The 19569-nt window shown below is 36.2% G+C and overlaps 1 protein-coding gene across 3 annotated transcripts in view; it reads left to right on the forward strand.

Annotated features, from left to right (window-relative positions):
• DHX29 (DExH-box helicase 29) overlaps window positions 1-19569 on the forward strand; it is a 52637-nt gene that overhangs the window by 5738 nt on the left and 27330 nt on the right. For all 3 annotated transcript variants that reach the window (XR_005244571.2, XM_007972641.3, XM_007972651.3), the window contains exons 2-11: window positions 2759-2832; window positions 4037-4150; window positions 5086-5215; window positions 6207-6352; window positions 7280-7408; window positions 11429-11555; window positions 12345-12503; window positions 15461-15626; window positions 15922-16045; window positions 17452-18060. Coding sequence is in view for 2 of the 3 variants with exons in the window: in XM_007972641.3 (XP_007970832.2) it covers window positions 2759-2832; window positions 4037-4150; window positions 5086-5215; window positions 6207-6352; window positions 7280-7408; window positions 11429-11555; window positions 12345-12503; window positions 15461-15626; window positions 15922-16045; window positions 17452-18060 (1778 nt within the window). In the remaining variant the exon portion in view is untranslated. The remainder of the gene's footprint in view (window positions 1-2758; window positions 2833-4036; window positions 4151-5085; window positions 5216-6206; window positions 6353-7279; window positions 7409-11428; window positions 11556-12344; window positions 12504-15460; window positions 15627-15921; window positions 16046-17451; window positions 18061-19569) is intronic.

Genomic DNA, 19569 nt, shown 5'->3' on the forward strand with positions numbered 1-19569 from the left:
CTTTTTATTTATTTATTTATTTTTTGAGATGGAGTTTCACTCTTGTTGCCCAGGCTGGAGTGCAATGGCGCAATCTCGGCTCACTGCCACCTCCACCTTCTAAGTTCAAGCGATTCTCCTGCCTCAGCCTCCCGAGTAGCTGGGATTACAGGCATGCGCCATCACACCCGGCTGATTTTGTATTTTTAGTAGAGATGGGGTTTCTCCATGTTGGTCAGGCTGGTCTCGAACTCCCGATCTCAGGTGATCCACCCACCTTGGCCTCCCAAAGTGTTGGGATTACAGTCGTGAGCCACCCACCACACCTGGCCTGGGATCATCCTTATACAGCAGTGGTTCTCCAAGTGTGCTCAGTAGTTCCTAAGGAACCTGAGACTTGTTTGCCAAGGGCTCCATGAAGTGAAAACTATTTTCGTAATAATTCTGAGATGTTATTTGCCATTTTTCATGCTCATTTTCTCATGATTATGCAGTGAGGTTGTCCAGTGGCTACATGATGTGTAATGTTACAGCAGATTGAATGCAGAAGCCAGATGTTATGAACTGAATGTCTGTGTCCTCCAGAAATTCATGTATTTTTCAACATACCCACAGTGTGGCTATAATTGGAGATAAGGACTGTAAGGAAGTACTAAGGTTAAATGAGATCATAGGGATGGGGCCCTGATCCAACAGGATTAGTGTCCTTATGAGATACCTAAAAGAACTCAGTTTCTCTGAGTAAGCACAGAGAAAAAAGCCATCTGAACATATAGCAAGATGGTGGCCACCTACATGCCAAGAGAAGAGGCCTCGGAATGAAACCTACCTTGCTGATACCTTAATCTTGGACTTCCCGACCTCCAAAACTATGAGAAATAAATTTCTGATGGTAAAGCCGTCCAGCAGTCTGTAGTATTTTGTTGTGGCACTCTGAGCAGACTAAGATACCAGATATTAAAGAGATTTGCAAAAATGGAAATTTTTTTTTGTCTTGAAAAATATAGTCATTTCATCAAAAGCATCATTTATATTTACGTAATGGGTTTATTTTTATTAATATTATTGTTTTGTTGAGGTTCTTTTGTTTGTTTTTTTGAGACAGAGTCTCGCTCTGTCACCCAGGCTGGAGTGCAGTGGTGCGGTCTCGGCTCACTGCAACCTCCACCTCCTGGGTTAAAGCAGTTCTCCTGCCTCAGCTTCCCAAGTAGCTGGGATTACAGGCATGCATCACCAGGCCCAGCTAATTTTTGTATTTTTAGTAGAGATGGGGTTTTACCATGTTGGCCAGGCTGGTCTCAAACTCCTGACCTCATGTGATCTGCCTGCCTCAGCCTCCCGAAGTGCTGAGATTACAGGCATGAGCCACCACATCTGGCCTATTATTATTATTATTAGAGACAGGGTCTCACTCTGTTGCCCAGGCTGGAGTGCAGTGTTGCAGTCACAGCTTACTGCAGCCACTACTGTAGCCTTGAACTCCTGAGTTCAAGCAGTTTTCCTGCCTCAGCCTCTGGGACTTCAGACATGCTACCACGGCTGGATAACTTTTGTAGAGGCAAAGTCTCACTATGTTGCCCAGACTGGTCTCAAACTCCTGGGCTCAAGGGATACTCCCACCTCAGCCTCCCAAAGCGCTGGGATTACAGGCATGAGCCCCTGCACCTGGCCAGATTTATTATTTTCAGTGAATGAATGAATATTTTAAAATTTCCCTTTTAATTTATAATATCCTAAGTATCAACAGACATAACCCACATAAACAAAAACTATTTGGATCCTCAGTAATTTTTAAGAGAGTAAGGGGTCATGAGACCAAAAGTTTGAAAATAATGTGTATTGCTTCATGGTTACTCATTGTTAGAGGATTGAGACTAGACAGCATTTCTGTTCACTGGAACAGACTTGGCAACTGTAGTGGGTTGAGTGAGTAGTGTCCCCCCAAATATTCATGTCCACCTGGAACCTCAGAATGTGACCTTGTTTGGAAATAAGCTCTTCATATCTATGGAGCTTGAGATGAAATTATACTAGATTTAGGATGATCCCTAAATCCAATGATGAGTGTCAAGAGAAAGGAGAGGGAAATTTGGACCCAGAGACAGGGAAGAAGGCCGTGTGAAGGAGGAGGCAGAGACTGGTGTTATGCTGCCACCAGAAACTGGAAGAGGGAAGGAAGGATTCTTACCTAGAGCCTTCAGAGAGAGTATGGTCCTGCTCACACCATGATTTTGGACTTCTGGCTTCTGGAATTGTGAGAGAATAAATTTCTGTTGTATTTAGCCATCAAGTTTGTGGTAATTTGTTATGGCAGCCCTAGGAAACTATAGCAACCCTGGACTTCAAGGAGAAAAGATGATAGAAACTCCCACCTCCCTTTTCACTTAGCATACCACCTTCAAGAAAGAGTGCTTTTTCTTTAAAATTGTCCATCTACTCTGCCAACCATCATATATTCTGAGAAGTTTTGCCTCAGCTAAGTGCTAGGAGAAAAGCATTAGACTAAAAGATCTGAGGATAAAGATAGATTTAACCTAAAAGATATGTAGGCATTTGCATTTTATGAGAAACTGACTAACATGGAGGAATGCTAATTGGCAAAATGTTTAAAATTTAGAGAGGATATTGCTAGCTACTAGATTGAGTTATTTGGTGAAGTATTGGGGGGGGAAGCTGAAATCAAATATTTAATATTTAACATTCTTTAGAGGAAAATTAAAATAATGTAATAGATATTAATCATTAAATTGCCTTGTCTATTTGTTTGTGTTATTTACAGGTCCAAAAATTTATAGTTTTAATTCTGCAAATGATTCTAGTGGTCCTGCAAATCTGGATAAATCTGTTTTGAAAGTAAGTAACCAAGGTTTTGAGTCATTTCCAGAAATGTTCCCCCCTTTTTTCCCCAAAAAAGATGTATCCTTAAATGTAAGAAAATGGAGTGTTTTAAATTTTTGTAAATAGTACTCTAAGAGCTAATCTCTACTAAAAAGAAGTAAATCATACACATATGTTGAGAGACTGTAAGAAATGAAGGAAGGTCTGGTTAAGATCTAAACTTCTAAGCATGGCATATACATTTTTTCAGGTCTATCTTAGAATACCTTTTCACCCTCCTCTCTACTACTCTGATCTTTAATATTTTAGTTCATGGGACATCTCATGAATATCTCTTTTGTTCTTCTAAATCTGTGATTTTACAACTTCAGGCTTTTACCCATGTACTCTCTGCCTAGAGTGCCCTTATTTCCCGTTTTTATTTGTCAACCTCTGTGACCTCTATGAAGTCCTTTATAACTCATCAAGTTGATTTTCTTGGTGATTCTGCTATTACTTGATATATCATTTTTGAGAATTGGCATGTTGGGTTATAATTTGTCTCTTTATATATATATTTTTGGGCTAGACTGCGAATTTCTGAATTATATTTTTGGGCTTAGTTTATAGTAGGCATTTAGTTAAAAAAGTAATAAATGGAAGATATTTTTGTAAGTAGATGCTTGTGTACTTTTAGGTCAAAAATAACAAAAGAACAGAAAATAAAATGCCTAATAGGAAAAAGTACGAATCAAAGTCTAGAAGCCAAAAGAATTTGTGTAGCTTCTTATTATATATTTAGTTTTCAATTTTACTTGTTATACCTCTTTTTAGCGTAGCATTCATTCTTTTAGGTTGTGTGCTTGCGCTGGTTTACATTAAGGCAGATTTCTGGGCTCCCTACAAGAATTCTGATTCAGTATATTTGGGATAGAGCTTAGGAATCTGTCTTTGTGACAACAACCCAAGGGTAGTCCAAGGACAATGTCTTGTGACATTGCCCTTGAGAGGCTTTTTCTTGCCATGTGTTATCTTGTTGCTTTTTTCATGCCACATTTTTTCTTAAAGAAATGATAGGAATGTGGTCAAATGGGTGGTAGTCCAAAAAATGATAATTACTGTATCTGATTTTAGCTGAAATTTTGGGCTTGGTTGGCAGGAATATAGAAAACTGTATGATAAGCTTTTAATTTTTTAATAATTTAGCTTCTAAATGATATGACCTTTTTGGCCTTAACAGGTGGTAATTAATAACAAACTAGAGCAAAGAATTATTGGAGTGATCAATGAGCATAAAAAGCAAAATAATGACAAAGGAATGATTTCTGGAAGACTTACTGCCAAAAAATTGCAGGTATTTTGCAAACTGTTTTAAGTTCCTTAGTTTTAGTGAAGCATTTTTAGACAGCTCCTCATGTGAGATAAAAAATGGCTTTACAACTTCCATTGAGATTTTATGTAGATCATGTCCATCTCTTAGAGAAGGAATTGTGCACACATTAAATCAAGGAGGTGCAAGTGCACACATTAAAATGGTGATGTGAAAATTAAGGTATATCCCCAGAATTATACTATTGAGCACCTACTATGTTAGATTCTGTGCTGGGCACTTTGTTTACATTTTCTCTGACACAACAGTCCTATGAGGTAGATGTATTTGGTCCCATTTTTTCAAGTGAAAGAATTGAGGCTTGCAAAGATGACATAAATGATACTGTAAGATTACTAGTAAACAGGGTCTGGATTTGAATCCAGCTCTGCCTAACCATAATGATTATGCTTTAGAAAGTATGTTAAAATGCTTTATCTTTATGTATAAAGATATTCACTGAACCACAGCTTGTAATAAACAAAAAAAAATATCTTAAATGTTCAGCCATAGAAAAATACAAAATTAAATTAGGATATGTCCACCCGGTGGAATGTTATGTAACTATTCAAAGTGATGATGCAGAGTTTCTACTAACTTTGGAAGGTGCTTATGTTATATTATAATGTTAAGTGAAATCTATTTTTACAAAATCATGGAAAAATGAGTAAAAGAAATGTACTACATTTAGTATCTTTGGACAGTGAAAATATGAATAATTTCTCGTGGTTCTCTTTTTTAAAGATCTCTGGTTTCCAAATTCTTAATTCAATAAACACATTTCATTTTTAACTGAGAAAAAAAAGATTGATTTGAAATTATAATTTGTGTCAAAGTTTCTGGTTTAAAATGAATGGAATAGTTAGTAATATAGAAAGGGAACTGAAAAATGTGACTTTTTTTATATCTGCTTGTCATAGGATTTATACATGGCTTTACAAGCATTTTCATTTAAGACAAAGGACATTGAAGATGCTATGACCAATACACTCTTATGTGGAGGTGACCTTCATTCTGCCTTGGATTGGCTCTGTTTAAACCTTTCAGATGGTAAACAGTATCATTAAATTCTTTCAGTTTCTAAAACCTTTTGAAGTCGTTTTGGTATTTGTATCAACCTTTTGGCTCATACTCATATTTTTTCACTGTCATAATTATTTACTTTTAAAGTGTTCTTACGTTCTGTTCTTTTCAGGATATTTTCCTTAGAGATTGTGACCTATGCAAGAAAATACTATGTTTTGTGTTCAGTTGTTGATTGATATTTTGCTATGTCCTTAATACAAGGTTTGGGTGTCTCCTGGTTTTTGGTTTAGAAATTAGGACTGTCGGCCGGGCACAGTGGCTTAAGCCTGTAATCCCAGCACTTTGGGAGGCCGAGGCAGGTGGATCACCTGAGGTCAGGAGTTGGAGACCAGCCTGACCAACATGGAAAAACCCCGTCTCTACTAAAAATACAAAATTAGCTGGGCGTGGTGGCACATGCCTATAATCCCAGCTACTAGGGAGGCTGAGGCAGGAGAACTGCTTGAACCTGGGAGGTAGAGGTTGCAGTGAGCTGAGATCGTGCCATTGCACTCCAGCCTGGGTAACAAGAGTGAAACTGTCTCAAAAAAAAATAAATAAATTAGGACTGTCCTTGGATATATAATACTTTATTAAGCTGAGGATCATGATTGTAATCTTTGGCAACAATCTGGAGTGCAAATGGCTTGTGGTGACTAAGGATACTACCACATGCTATGGCAGACAGCCAAAGAGTGGGAAGGATTAAGATCTTATGACAATTTAGGAGCCTAACATTGAGGGTGAAATAATGACCAAATAGAACAGGGTTAGCTGTCATCTGATGAATATGTTCACTTCTAGTTTGACAAATAAAACCAGGTTCATCTTAGGATTTCTGTTCTTAGGAGATGAGGGAATAGAAGAAAATTAGGTGCTCTGAGTCTAGACAGGGTTTACAAATGCTTAACAAATATTTGTGTGTTTTATGTATCATATGCCTGTTTATTTTCAGTGTAGTTTCTTTTATTTTAAGATGCACTTCCTGAAGGATTCAGTCAGGAATTTGAAGAGCAACAACCTAAAAGTAGGCCTAAATTTCAGTCTCCTCAAATACAAGCCACTATTTCACCTCCATTGCAACCTAAAACCAAAAAACATGAAGAAGACCCTAAGATTAAGGTAATTTAAGAATTAAGCATTTAAAGTTGTGTAAAATCAGAATGGAGCACATGTAACTGTTCGAAGAGTATAAATATTAGGTTTCTGTAACATTTTTACTTCTTACAAATAACTAATTGGTTTGCCAGACTTTTCTATCACTGTCTGTTTTAGTTATCATTATATAACAAACCACCCCAAAATGTAGTGGCTTAAACCAACTATTGTTTCTCATGATTCTGCAGTCTGTGCTGGGCTCAACAAGGTGGTTCTTCTGTTCCAGGAAGAATCTTCCAGAGCTGGGACATCCAAAGTGGCTTCTTCACTCCCATGACTAAGCCGAAGGCTAGCCAGGCATCCCTCTGTCTACGTGTTTTTTCTACATGACTAGCTTGGGTTTCCTCACATATAGTGGTCTTAGGGTGGCTGGACTTCTTGTGGCATCTGGCTTCCAAGAATATTTTAAGACAATAAGCCAAAATGTACAAATTCTTATTAAGCTCTTGCTTTATCATTCTTGCTAATGTCCCATTGACTGAAGCAAGTCACATGACCAAGCCCAGAGTCTGTGGAAGAAAATCACAGATGAATGTGAATAATGGGACTGTAATTCATTAAGGCATTACACTTAAATACTCTGCATATTGTAAAATGTCTATGGAAAAAATAATCCTCATAAAACCACTGTTTTTAAGGAATAACAGTAGTTTTTAACAGTTCTCATTTCATTCTTTTTTACCACTTTATATAAATATATTCTTTGGATTTTGCAATTGTAAATTTCTTAATGTTGAGGTCAATTTATTTGTCCTTCACTGAGCAATAAAGAATAACAGCTTATATATGTCTACTGTTTTTGAGTGTGAGGAAATTGTAAAAGCAGTGACAAGATAGTTTTGACACCTTTTTCTAACTTTGGTTTTTCAGATATTTGTTTTCTCTTTCTAGCCAAAAAGGGAAGAAAAAAATACGGAAGTAAATATGAAAGAGTGGATTTTACGATATGCTGAACAACAAAATGAAGAAGAAAAGAATGAGAATTCTAAAAGTTTAGAAGAGGAGGAAAAATTTGACCCTGTGAGTAGAAATCTGTATTAGGCTTCTAACTGGATGTTCCTAAGTAAGATATATTTACTTTTCTGAGCCTTAGTTTGCTCATTTGTAAATTGGAAATGTACCTCTAAAGGTACCTCTAAAGGTACCTCTAAAGGGCTGATGTGAAGATTAAATAAAATAACACTTAGGTAAAAACTTAGCAGAAAGTTAACTGCTCAAAAGATGTTAATTACATTTCTCATGTTTAAAGAGATAATCATCAAATATTTTTAAATGATTTTTATGAGTAAGGAGCATGCTAAATTCTTTAGGTAATAATAAAAAGGCACATTCCTTTACAGAAGTTCATGGTTTAGAGAGAATAACATAGACATCATATGGTAAGATAGAAATATAAGGCAGAAAATATACTAAGTCAAAAAAGCAAGGTATGGGAAATACTGTAATATATGTATCTGACAAAGGACTTCTATACATAATTATATAAAGAAGCTTTAAAAATAGACACCTCACAAAAGTAGATTAAATTAGAGAAATGAAAATGAAAACTTAAATGAGATACCACTATATATCCATCAGAATGGCTAAAACTAAAAAGATCAGTAATACTAAATGTTAGGAGGAATGTAGAGCAACTGGAATACTCATATTGCTAATGGGAATGTAAAGCTAATGGAAATGTAAAATGGTACAGCCACTTAGAAAAACTCATCCTTTCTCATAAAGTTAAACAAAGACTTGTCATGTGACCCAACAATTTTATTTCCAGGTATTAAGAAAAATTAAAGGCCGGGCGCGGTGGCTCAAGCCTGTAATCCCAGCACTTTGGGAGGCCGAGACAGGCGGATCACGAGGTCAGGAGATCGAGACCAGCCTGGCTAACACGGTGAAACCCCGTCTCTACCAAAAAAATACAAAGAAAACTAGCCGGGCGAGGTGGCGGGGGCCTGTAGTCCCAGCTACTCAGGAGGCTGAGGCAGGAGAATGGTGAAGACCCGGGAGGCGGAGCTTGCAGTGAACTGAGATCCGGCCACTGCACTCCAGCCTGGGCGACAGAGCAAGACTCCGTCTCAAAAAAAAAAAAAAAAAAGAAAAATTAAAACATTTCTTCAGAGACTTGTACACAAATGTTCATAGCAGCTTTATTTGTATTAGGCAAACACTGCAAACAGCCCATATGTCTGTCAACAGGCAAATGGTAGATGTTGCAGGAGAGCATGTGTAATCTGATGAATTTGTTTGTGTAAAAGAAAAAATACATATAGGTACATATTTGCTTTTTTACATAAGCAAAGAAAACATCTGGGAAGAGGCACAAGAAGCTGTTACTGGTGATTAGGACCAGGGTGGTATAGTGGGATGGAGAATTCTTTATATTCTTCTGTATATCTAAGTTTTTTTAAACCTTGTTTCTGTATTAAACTAATATAAGTGAAATATTTAGGGAAGTATAAGTCTACTTTGAGATTTGGAGAAAGAAGAGGTCTCTTCTGATTGGAGCATTAAGTCAAGACTTCAAAGAGATGGGACCTAAAGGATGTGCAGAGTTAAGACAGGCAAAGAAAGATGGGAAGATGGCCCACATGTGTGAAATACTATGAACAAGGGTACAGATGTGGAATTGTACCAGGAGCCTTTCAGTAATAAAAAATGGATGAGCATATGTAGAGATAAGATGTACAGATGAGTACTGGTAGATAGGAGTAAACAGGTGAGTTCACCTGAGACTGGAAGATTTTGATGTCCAGAAGGTGATTTTGACACTTTTCCTTGAAAGTAAAGAGCCACTACAGATTTAGGGGCAGGTGACTGACAAGAAGAATGATATTTTAGGTCAAGCTTAGTAGTATTTGAGGTGGTTTGGAATACTGAGTGATGTTTAGGGCAATTTGGAAGGTGTAGGGAGGCCATTATAGTAGCTATTGCACTTGCTCAGGTGTGAGATAATAAAGGCTCATATCGGTAATTGGAAAGGAAGAGAAACATTTGTAAAGCAAGAATCAATAGAAATTGATGATTTACGGAATATAAAGGCTAAGGAAGATTTCTTCAGAGAAGATATACAAATCACCAGTAAGTATATGAAGAAATGCTCGACATTACTAATCATTAGGGAAATGCAAATCAAAACCACAGTGGCGTACCACTTCACACCCGTTAGGATGTCAGCTATCAAAAAACCTGGAAATAATAAATGTTAACAGGAATGTAGAGAAATTGGAACCCTGTGTACTATTGGTGGGAATGTAAAATGGTACAGCCATTGTGGAAAACAGTTTGGTAGTTCTTCAAAAAATTAAAAATCGAATTACCATATGATCCAGTAATTCCATTTCTGGGTATGTACTCAAAAGAATTGAGAGTAGAGTCTTGGAGGAGATATTTATACACTGTGTTCATAGCAGCATTATTCACAATAGCTAAAACGTGGAAGCAATCCAGTATCTACCAATAAAACAAATGAATAGGTAAAATGTGGCATGCACATAAAACTGAATAGTATTGAACCTTAAAAAATGAGGAAGTTCTGGTACATGCTGCAACACGGCTGGACCTTGACCAACTATATGCTAAGTGAAATATGCCAATCACAAAAAGACAGATACCATATGATTTCACTTATATAACGTCCCTAAGTCAAATTCATAGAAACAAAGTAGAATGGTGGTTGCCAGGGGCTGGTGGGGGATGGCAGAATGGGGAGTTAATGCTTAGTGGGAATGGAGTTTCATGTTTGCCAGATAAAAATGTTCTGAAGATGGATGGTGGTGATGGTTGTACAACGTCATGAATGTGTTTAATACCACTGAACTGTACACTTAAAAATGGTTTAGATGGCACATTTTATCGGGGAAAAATGTGCCAAAGATGGCAAGAGATGCGTAAATGGAGGGATGGTGGTATCACTGCCAAGTACAGGAAAGATGGAAAGGATAAGTATTATATGAGTGAATTTGAAATGGTAGCTAACCCTCCTGTCTGTTACACTGATATTTGTATTGATATTTGTCCTACACAAAATGGTACCAAAATTCAGCTAGATATGCTTGCTTAATTGTCTCTTTTTCTTTCTTTTATCAGTTATGTTTCCTTCTCCAGTCTATAGTTTTATGCTTCTAATCTGCTGTCACTTATTAACCTAAGGGGGAGAAAAACAGTAATTTGAGTTTAACTTTAAACTTCTTAGTTTTTGCTCAGGAGTCAAGTCATGTCCTTGAGGGTTATGACATCCATTTTCCTCAAAAGCCATTTTTTTCCTGTCTTCCATAAGATAGAGATTATGTGAAGTTAACTTTCAGATGAGTATTATTATTACTGCATGAATAATCCTTTAAACACACATACTTATGAAACGATTTTTTTTTTTTTTAGGGACAGGGTCTTGCTCCGTCACCCAGGCTGGAGTGCAGTGGTACTATCTCAGCTCACTGCAGCCTCTGCCTCCCAGGTTCCAGTGATTCTCTTGCCTCAGCCTTCTGGGTAGCTGGGATTATAGGCGCCCACCACCACGCCCGGCTAATTTTTGTATTTTCAGTAGAGGTGGGGTTTCACCATGTTGGCCAGGCTGGTCTCGAACTCCTGACCTCAGGTGATCCGCCCGCCTCGGCCTCCCAAAGTGCTGGGATTATAGGCATGAGCCACACCACCTGGCTGAAACAATTTTTATAGAAATGAGCTCTACTTTTTATTCTGCACTTTGCCTTAGTTTACTAACACGTCAAGGAAGTTTCTCTATGTGGGTCACTCTCTTTCTTTTGCTAATCTTATTTTATTTTCTAATGACTAAATAGTCTTCTCTGTAGAGATGTTTCATATATGATTTCCAGTTTTTCTTTTACAGTCAGTGCCTCACCAAACATCTATGCACCTGCAAATCTGTGCATTTGTTTTATTTCTCTATGAAAAATTCCTAAAAGTAGATTTGCCAGATCAAAGGATAAGGTAAAAATATCACAGATTTTGATACAGTAAATTGACCATAGATATACTAATCTTGCTCTTCTTTTTTTGTTCCCCCTCCCATTGTTTTATTTGGAACAGAACGAAAGGTACTTACATCTTGCAGCAAAACTGCTGGATGCAAAAGAGCAAGCAGCTACCTTTAAACTAGAAAAAAACAAGCAAGGCCAAAAAGAGGCTCAAGAAAAAATAAGGAAATTTCAAAGAGGTAAACACTTTCAAATACTTAGATGTATAAATGTAATTGTCTTCTATTTGTTGGCCTTCCTGGAATGGATGATGCTACGTTTTAATATGTCTGCCCTTTTCTAACAGTTTATACATGGGATTAGCAAACTTTTTAAATAATAAGCTAAGTAGTAAATACTGTGGACTTCATGGGCCATACAGCCTCTGTTACAACTATTCAAATTTGCTGTTACAGCACAAAAGCAGCCATAGGCCATACAAAAATGAATGGCTGTGTTCTAATCAGACTTTATTTATGGATACTATAAATTTCTAATCATTGTACCATGTCACCAAATGTTCTTATAACCACTTGAAAATGTAAACACCATTCTAGCTTGCAAGCCATACAAAAACAGGCAGTGGACTAGATTTGGCCTAGAAGACATTGTTTGCCAACCTGTGATTTTTATACCATAAAATATCGTCGTCATTCAAGAAAGAAAGGTGAATACAATTCCATGAGTATTTGTATTGAAGATGTTTGTTTTTCCAGGCTTATTACACCTATTAAATAATTTATTTTAAAATTTTTGTATGTGTTGTGAAAATTAATAAATTGCCTCTGATTCTTGCACAGATTCCTAATAGGAATTAAGTAATTGGCTACAAGGAAAAAGAAGGAATGCAGTTTTTTTAACCATTTTTAAAAATAAGGCGTGAAAACCATGTAACTCTTTGTGTGTAAATACCAAAAAAGTAAACAAATAAAAGATAAATAACTGTTTTTTTAAAACTGTGAAACTAAACATTATATTTTTTCTGGTAGAAATGGAAACATTAGAAGACCATCCAGTATTTAACCCAGCCATAAAGATTTCACATCAACAAAATGAAAGGAAAAAGCCTCCTATAGCCACAGAAGGAGAAAGTGCATTGAATTTTAATGTATTTGAAAAATCTGCAGCTGCTAGTGAAGAAGAGAAAGGTAAAATTAAGGGAAGATGGTCAGGGTGTAATTTATAAATAATAAAATGTCAAGGAATATATAATGGTAAAATTTGTTACTTTGCATTCTGGCAAAGTACGTAAGATTGGCAGTGAAGTTACACTTCATAAGCTGTCTTGAAAAAGTATTAACAATTATGATAACATATATGTACAGCATTTTGTAATTACAAATAAATATCTTGCCTCAGTCTCATCTCTCTCCGCTGCCAGAGTTATCTTTCTATAATACAGATCTAAATGTGAGTTTCCTGCCACAAACCTTTAATGGCTGCGAGCCTACTGTCATCAGTAACAAGTCCAAATCTTTTAGCATGGCATTCTGGATCTTTTGCATTCTGCCACAATCTACTTTTCTACCTTATTCCCTTGGCTTATTACTCCAGCCACATTACTCTACATTGGCTGTTTTATGGTTTCATTACTTTGCTCATCTTCTTATCCCCTACTTGGCCAACCTGTTCCCAGCTCAAGGCTTAGTGCAAACAGCCCCTCTTCCCTAAGCCCTCCCTAACTCCTTCCATACCACCAGACAAGTAATCATGTACTTCTTTGTGCTCCCAAGTTAATTATGTTTTTAAAAATTATTTTGGGTTAATTATTGATATAGCAAGTACAGTATTTATCAGTTTGTATTTTAGTTTTTAGAAGACCATTCACTATGGTATCAAATAATATTTTAGTATTAATCATAATATTATAATTTGCATTATAGTTTTTAGAAGACCAGACTGGATGGTCTTCTAAAAACTATAGAAGTTTTTTAGTTAATTATTTTTTAAAATAATAGTATATAGCAAATAGTACAATATTATATACTATAGTTTAATAGTATACTATTTACTATTTACTATACACTATAGTTAATATAAAACTATATTATGGTATTAGTATTTAGTTTTAATATAAAACTAAATTATGGTATTATGATAAATACTATAAATATTATCTGATAAATACTATGCTTGGTCTTCTAAAAACTATAATGCAATGTGATAAATACTATATATTATACTATTTACCATTAGTAAACAATATAGTATAGTGTAAACAATATAGTAATATATTTACTAATATTGTTACTATTAGTAAACAATATAGTATATTGTTTACAATTGTATATTGTAAACAATACAATTTGTGGGCCATCCCACAAATTGGCCATCCCACAAAATGGACCATCCACTCTGGTCTTCTAAAAACTGTAGAAGTTATTTAGTTAATTGTTTAAAAAAAAAATTCTGAGTTGATTATTGATATAGCAAGTATAGTATTTATCAGATTTCATTATAGTTAGTTTAGACCCACACTAAATTGTCAGTTTTTAAAATTATTCATTCTTTCATTAGTATTTATTGTTTTCGTGGGACATGTTTTTTGAGACAGACTGTCTGTCACCCAGGCTGGAGAACAGTGGCACAATCTTGACTTACTGCAACCTCCGCCTCCCAGGTTCAAGCGGTTCTCCTGCTTCAGCCTCCCAAGTAGCTGGGATTACAGGTGTATGCCTACATGCTTGGCTAATTTTTGTATTTTTAGTAGAGACGGGGTTTTACCATGTTGGCCAGGCTGGTCTTGAACTCCTGACCTCAGGTGATCCACCCGCCTCGGCCTCCCAGAGTGTTGGGATTACGGGCGTGACCCATCACACCCGGCCTCAGTAGTATTTATTGTGTGTTCAGTAATGAGCAAAATAACCTAGTCTCTGCCTTCTTCAAGTGTACAGTAGAAAAGGTAAGCTTCAAACATATACAATACATAATTACAAATTATGATGTGTGCTATCAAAGGAAGTAGCTTCTAATAATATAGATAACAAAGGGGTCTAATTTGGATTGGGAAGACCTTGCTGTAATGACATTTACTCTGAGATTTGACAGATGTTTAGGTGTTAGCCTGGTGACAAGTTGGTGGAACAATCCTTCCAAGAAGGAGAGGGTACATTAGAAATCTAAGGTAAAAAAGCAGCACTATTCAACAGAATTTTCAATGATGGAAATGTTCTGTATCTGTACTATCCAGTGTCGTAGCTGCTAGCCAAATAGGAGTATGAAGCATTTGAAATGTAACTGAGAAACTGAATAACTAATTTACATTTAACTAACCACATGTGGCTATGTCTACTGTTCTGAGACAGGCATACTTAGAGCATTGAAGAATTGACTGATGGCCATTGTGGTTATAGCATAATAAGCAAGCAAGAGGGAAGAGTGGCAACAGACAGGCAGAGAATAGTAAGGAATTTAGACTTTTATCTGTAACAGGAAGCTATTGAGGATAGTGCTGGTGCTGGTGGCAGACAGCTGATAAACCTAGAAATGACATCTGATTTCTATTTTTTTAATGGTTTAACTACAGAGTAGCCTTCCTAACATAATTTGTAGTATCCTTAGTTCATCACATGGATAGTATCATATTTTACAAGAATACATAAGTTCCTCAAGATAATTATTTTTAAAGAATTTTCCCAGGTTCTGTCCATTAAGAGGATTTCCTTATGTCACTTAGAGAAAATCAAGCTTCACCTATTATCTTTTTTTTTGGAGACAGAGTATCGCTCTCTCACCCAGGCTGAAGTGCAGTGGTGCAATCTTGGCTCACTGCAAGCTCTGCTTCCCGAGTTCACGGTCATTCTCCTGCCTCAGCCTCCCGAGTGGCTGGGACTACAGGCGCCTGCCACCACGCCCGACTAATTTTTTTGGATTTTTAGTAGAGACGGGGTTTCACTGTGTTAGCCAAGATGGTCTCAATCTCCTCACTTCGTGATCCGCCCTCCTCGGCCTCCCAAAGTGCTGGGATTACAGGCATGAGCCACCACACCTGGCCTCACCTATTGTCTTCTAAAAGTGATGTTCTCCAAAGCAAGAGAGGACTTTGATCTCTGAAAAGAGAATGCTTAGCCATTTTTAAAGAAGCAATCTTTGTTTACCATTTTAGATAAAAAGAAAGAACCTCGTGATGTAAGAAATTTTGACTATACTGCTCGAAGTTGGACTGGAAAATCTCCCAAACAATTTCTGATTGATTGGGTCAGGAAGAATCTTCCCAAGAGTCCAAATCCTTCCTTTGAAAAAGTTGCAGTAGGTAGATACTGGAAATGTAGGTATGTTTTGTTTTTGTTTTTGTTTTTGTTTTTGTTTTTTTGATTAACTCAATGAACTTTAGAAAAATTTAAGGTGGAAATCTTTTTGTTTCCTGTGAGTTAAGCATACATTTAGGAAGCTCTCAATTCTACATGTCAGGTTTATTGTCTGATAGATTATCATTATCTAATACATGCCTTCCATGGAAATATTTAAACAATTAACAAATTTGAGTTTAATGTTAATGGAATTCTGAATTTTTTTTATCTGACTTTATCAACTGTATTTTTTAAAAATGTGTTTGCTTCTTTGTAGGGTTAGGGTAATCAAGTCTGAAGATGATGTCCTGGTAGTATGCCCTACAATCTTAACAGAGGATGGCATGCAAGCTCAGCACCTGGGAGCTACTTTAGCCCTTTATCGTTTAGTTAAAGGGCAGGTAAGACTTTTTAGGCCTAACTATATCTGTATGTGGAAGACAGTATTTAATTATGGCTCAATTTTTCTCTTTAGTGACTGTTTTTCTGATTAATCCTTTCTCATTATTCCTAATTTGGCTTCCTTTCAACCCTAAACACAGTTTGATCTTTGTTTCCCCTTAGACCAGAAGTCTGAAAGAGAGAGTATGATGATCCGACTTTTGGAGATATGCTAATTTAGCTATGCTAAAAGCAGTTGATAGTGTGGTTGAATTAAGGAGAATTTTTGTTTTGAGATAGCATCTCGTTATGTTGCCTAGGCTGGAGTTGTGTGGCAGAATCATAGCTCACTGCAGCCTCAAGTGATCCTCCTGCCTCAGCATCCTGAATAGCTGGGACTACAGGCACGTGCCACCACGTCCAGCTAAGTTTTTAAAACAGATTTTATAGAGACAGGGTCTCACTATATTGCCCAGGCTGAAAATTTTTTGTTTGTTTTCCTTTAATGTTATATTGTCTCTCTTAACTTAAAAAAATTATATAGATATTGCTTCCATTTTTCAATTTTAGGTTATATTAACAATACACTTCCAGTTTCAGGAAGGATTAAAATAAAGTGCTACTGAAGGAAGCTCTTTAAGAGAACATAATGCTCCTTTTTTAAATTTTGGATTGTCAGTATTTCCTTTTTACAGTAAATGTGTTTCTTTCTTCGTAGGAAATTAGAACCTTCGAAAATTTTAGACATTGATTAAGTGGAACCCTGGACAGTAGTTCTTTCCGTGTTTCTGCCAGTAAAAGTTATTAATGTCTTTATTTCCCTTATTTTGCAAAATAAGGCACTATGAACTATTTGCTTGATAAAAATGACTATCAATATCAGAGAGTAATTGTGGATTCTTTATAGCACAGAATTAAGATAACTTAGATTCCATCCAGGATAGTTCATTTAAAATACTTTGACCTGTAACATTATACAACTGCCAGAATCTCAAAAGAACTGCTTTATGGTTCATTAACATTTTATATAGTGCCACTGCAGGAATAAGTAATAGACATTTGTTCAGTAGTTTAACATGTTCCAAGAGTAAGCACCTCACATATCTTAACTAAACCTCAGAATATGCCTATAAGGGAGGTACAATTACTAGCCCCATTTTAAAAATGCAGAAGCTGAGACACATAGAGGTTAAGTGAATTGTGCAACGTTACACAGCCAGTCAGTCAAGAAGCCTGAATATGATGTGCTGTTTTTGAATTTGCATCATACACATACATATATTAAAGTAATAATAATTTGAGTCAAATTATATTTTAAGATGAATATATCCTTTTAAGTGCTAATCTATTGAATTTTAAGTGCTAATCTATTGTATTTCCATATTGAACAGTTAGTGAAAATAACATACTGCTGTTTTTACTTTAGTCAGTTCATCAGTTACTTCCTCCCACTTACCGAGATGTTTGGCTGGAGTGGAGTGATGCAGAAAAGAAAAAGGAAGAATTAAATAAAATGGAAACCAATAAACCACGTGATCTTTTTATTGCCAAACTTCTGAATAAATTGAAACAGCAGCAACAGCAGCAACAACAGCATTCTGAAAATAAGAGAGAAAACTCTGAAGATCCTGAGGAATCTTGGGAAAATTTGGTTTCGGATGAGGATTTTTCTGCACTGTCCTTGGAATCAGCAAATGTGGAAGATTTGGAACCTGTTAGAAACCTTTTTAGAAAGTTGCAAAGCACACCTAAGTATCAGAAACTTCTAAAGGAAAGACAACAGTTACCTGTATTTAAACATCGGGACTCAATTGTTGAAACTCTTAAAAGGCACCGGGTAGTGGTTGTGGCAGGTGAAACAGGGAGTGGTAAAAGTACTCAGGTACCACATTTTCTGTTGGAAGATTTGCTTCTAAATGAGTGGGAAGCAAGTAAATGTAACATTGTCTGTACTCAACCCCGAAGAATCTCAGCAGTGAGTTTAGCCACCAGAGTATGTGATGAATTGGGCTGTGAAAATGGACCTGGAGGAAGGGTAAGCTGTCATTCAACTCCACCTCAGTGAATGGTGACATTATTCACCTTTGCTTTTGTGATCCAAATGGAATGTGTACCAACCATATATGAGTTTTCACTGTTATTGGTTGATCAGTAGCACATTTCAGGCACTTTTCGTGTTTTCTTTGATAGATGTGATAGTATGCCACTGTCCTATGAGAAGGATTATCAGTAGTTCTGTCATTAAAATTCTCTTAGAAAAAATATATTAACTATAATAATTGAATATTCAAATATGTTACCCACTAAATTGAACAGCCAAAGAATGTGGACAAACTCAAATTCTACTAAAATATGTCTCAAGTTTTCGCAAACCTTTTTCTGTGGAATGTATTCCTGAATGATTTTCATTCTTTTCAGTGAGCAGAAGGGAAAAACAGTATAAATTAAAATGCTAGTATTTTCCAGCCCCATATTTTTTTAAAAAATGAGAAAAGTACTTAAATGTCTATTGTCATGCATTTTGCCATGCTAGTATATACAAAACTGGCCAGACCTTAACCACAGTGACTGCAAAGTATACGAATTAGTTAATTAAATTAGTTAGAACTAAATATGACGAATTGCAATTTCATATAATTCTGATTATTTATACTTTGAATTGTTCATTCTGGAGACGGCATCTTATATTTTTATCTCTAAACTGGGTACCCCTTCATTAAAAGTTTTCTATTTAGCAAAATTGTCTGGGTTTCTGTCATGGAATAGAGGAGGAAAAAAAAGGCACAGTTTCTGCTCTTAGAGAGTGACAGACGTATATACAAATAAGACAATGGAATGACTGAAGGAGTAAGAAAGAAAATGTGATGGGGGATGTTACGTTAAAATTCCACTAGGCACTACTAGTATGATACTAGCTGCTTTTTAATGACAGCAAATTTTATGAGATCTTAGTAGAAAAGTAGACCAAATTATAGAAGCTGCTTAAAATTTCATTCCTGAGTACCTCAATATTTTGCTTCATGATTATTTAGGAAGAAATTAATTCAACATTTATTAATGTTTTAATAATCATATTAATGGTATTTAAAGAAGGTGACCAGTTTTTTTCTCAACATCTTGAAAAGAGCAAAAATTTTGGGGCTGGGTATGGTGGCTCGTGCCTATAATCCCAGCACTTTGGGAGGCTGAGGTGGGGGGATCACCTGAGGTCAGGAGTGTGAGGCCAGCCTGGCCAACATGGTGAAACCCCATCTCTACTAAAAATACAAAAATTACCCAGGCGTAGTGGCATGCCCTTGTAATCCCAGCTAAGTGGGAGGCTGAGACAAGAGAACCACTTGAACCCAAGAGATGGAAGTTGCAGTGAGCCGAGATTGCGCCACTGCACTCCGGCCTGGGCGACGAGAATGAAACTCCATTTGAAAAAAAAAAAAAAGTTTTTCTGTTCAAATTTGCCAAAATATAAAATATATTTTATAGCTTTATAGAATTGAAGACCATGGGAAAATGCTTTTAATAATAAATTGCACTGAATAGATTTGCT

The sequence above is a fragment of the Chlorocebus sabaeus genome, chromosome 4 (genome assembly GCF_047675955.1).
Source record: "Chlorocebus sabaeus isolate Y175 chromosome 4, mChlSab1.0.hap1, whole genome shotgun sequence".
Taxonomy (NCBI): domain Eukaryota; kingdom Metazoa; phylum Chordata; class Mammalia; order Primates; family Cercopithecidae; genus Chlorocebus; species Chlorocebus sabaeus.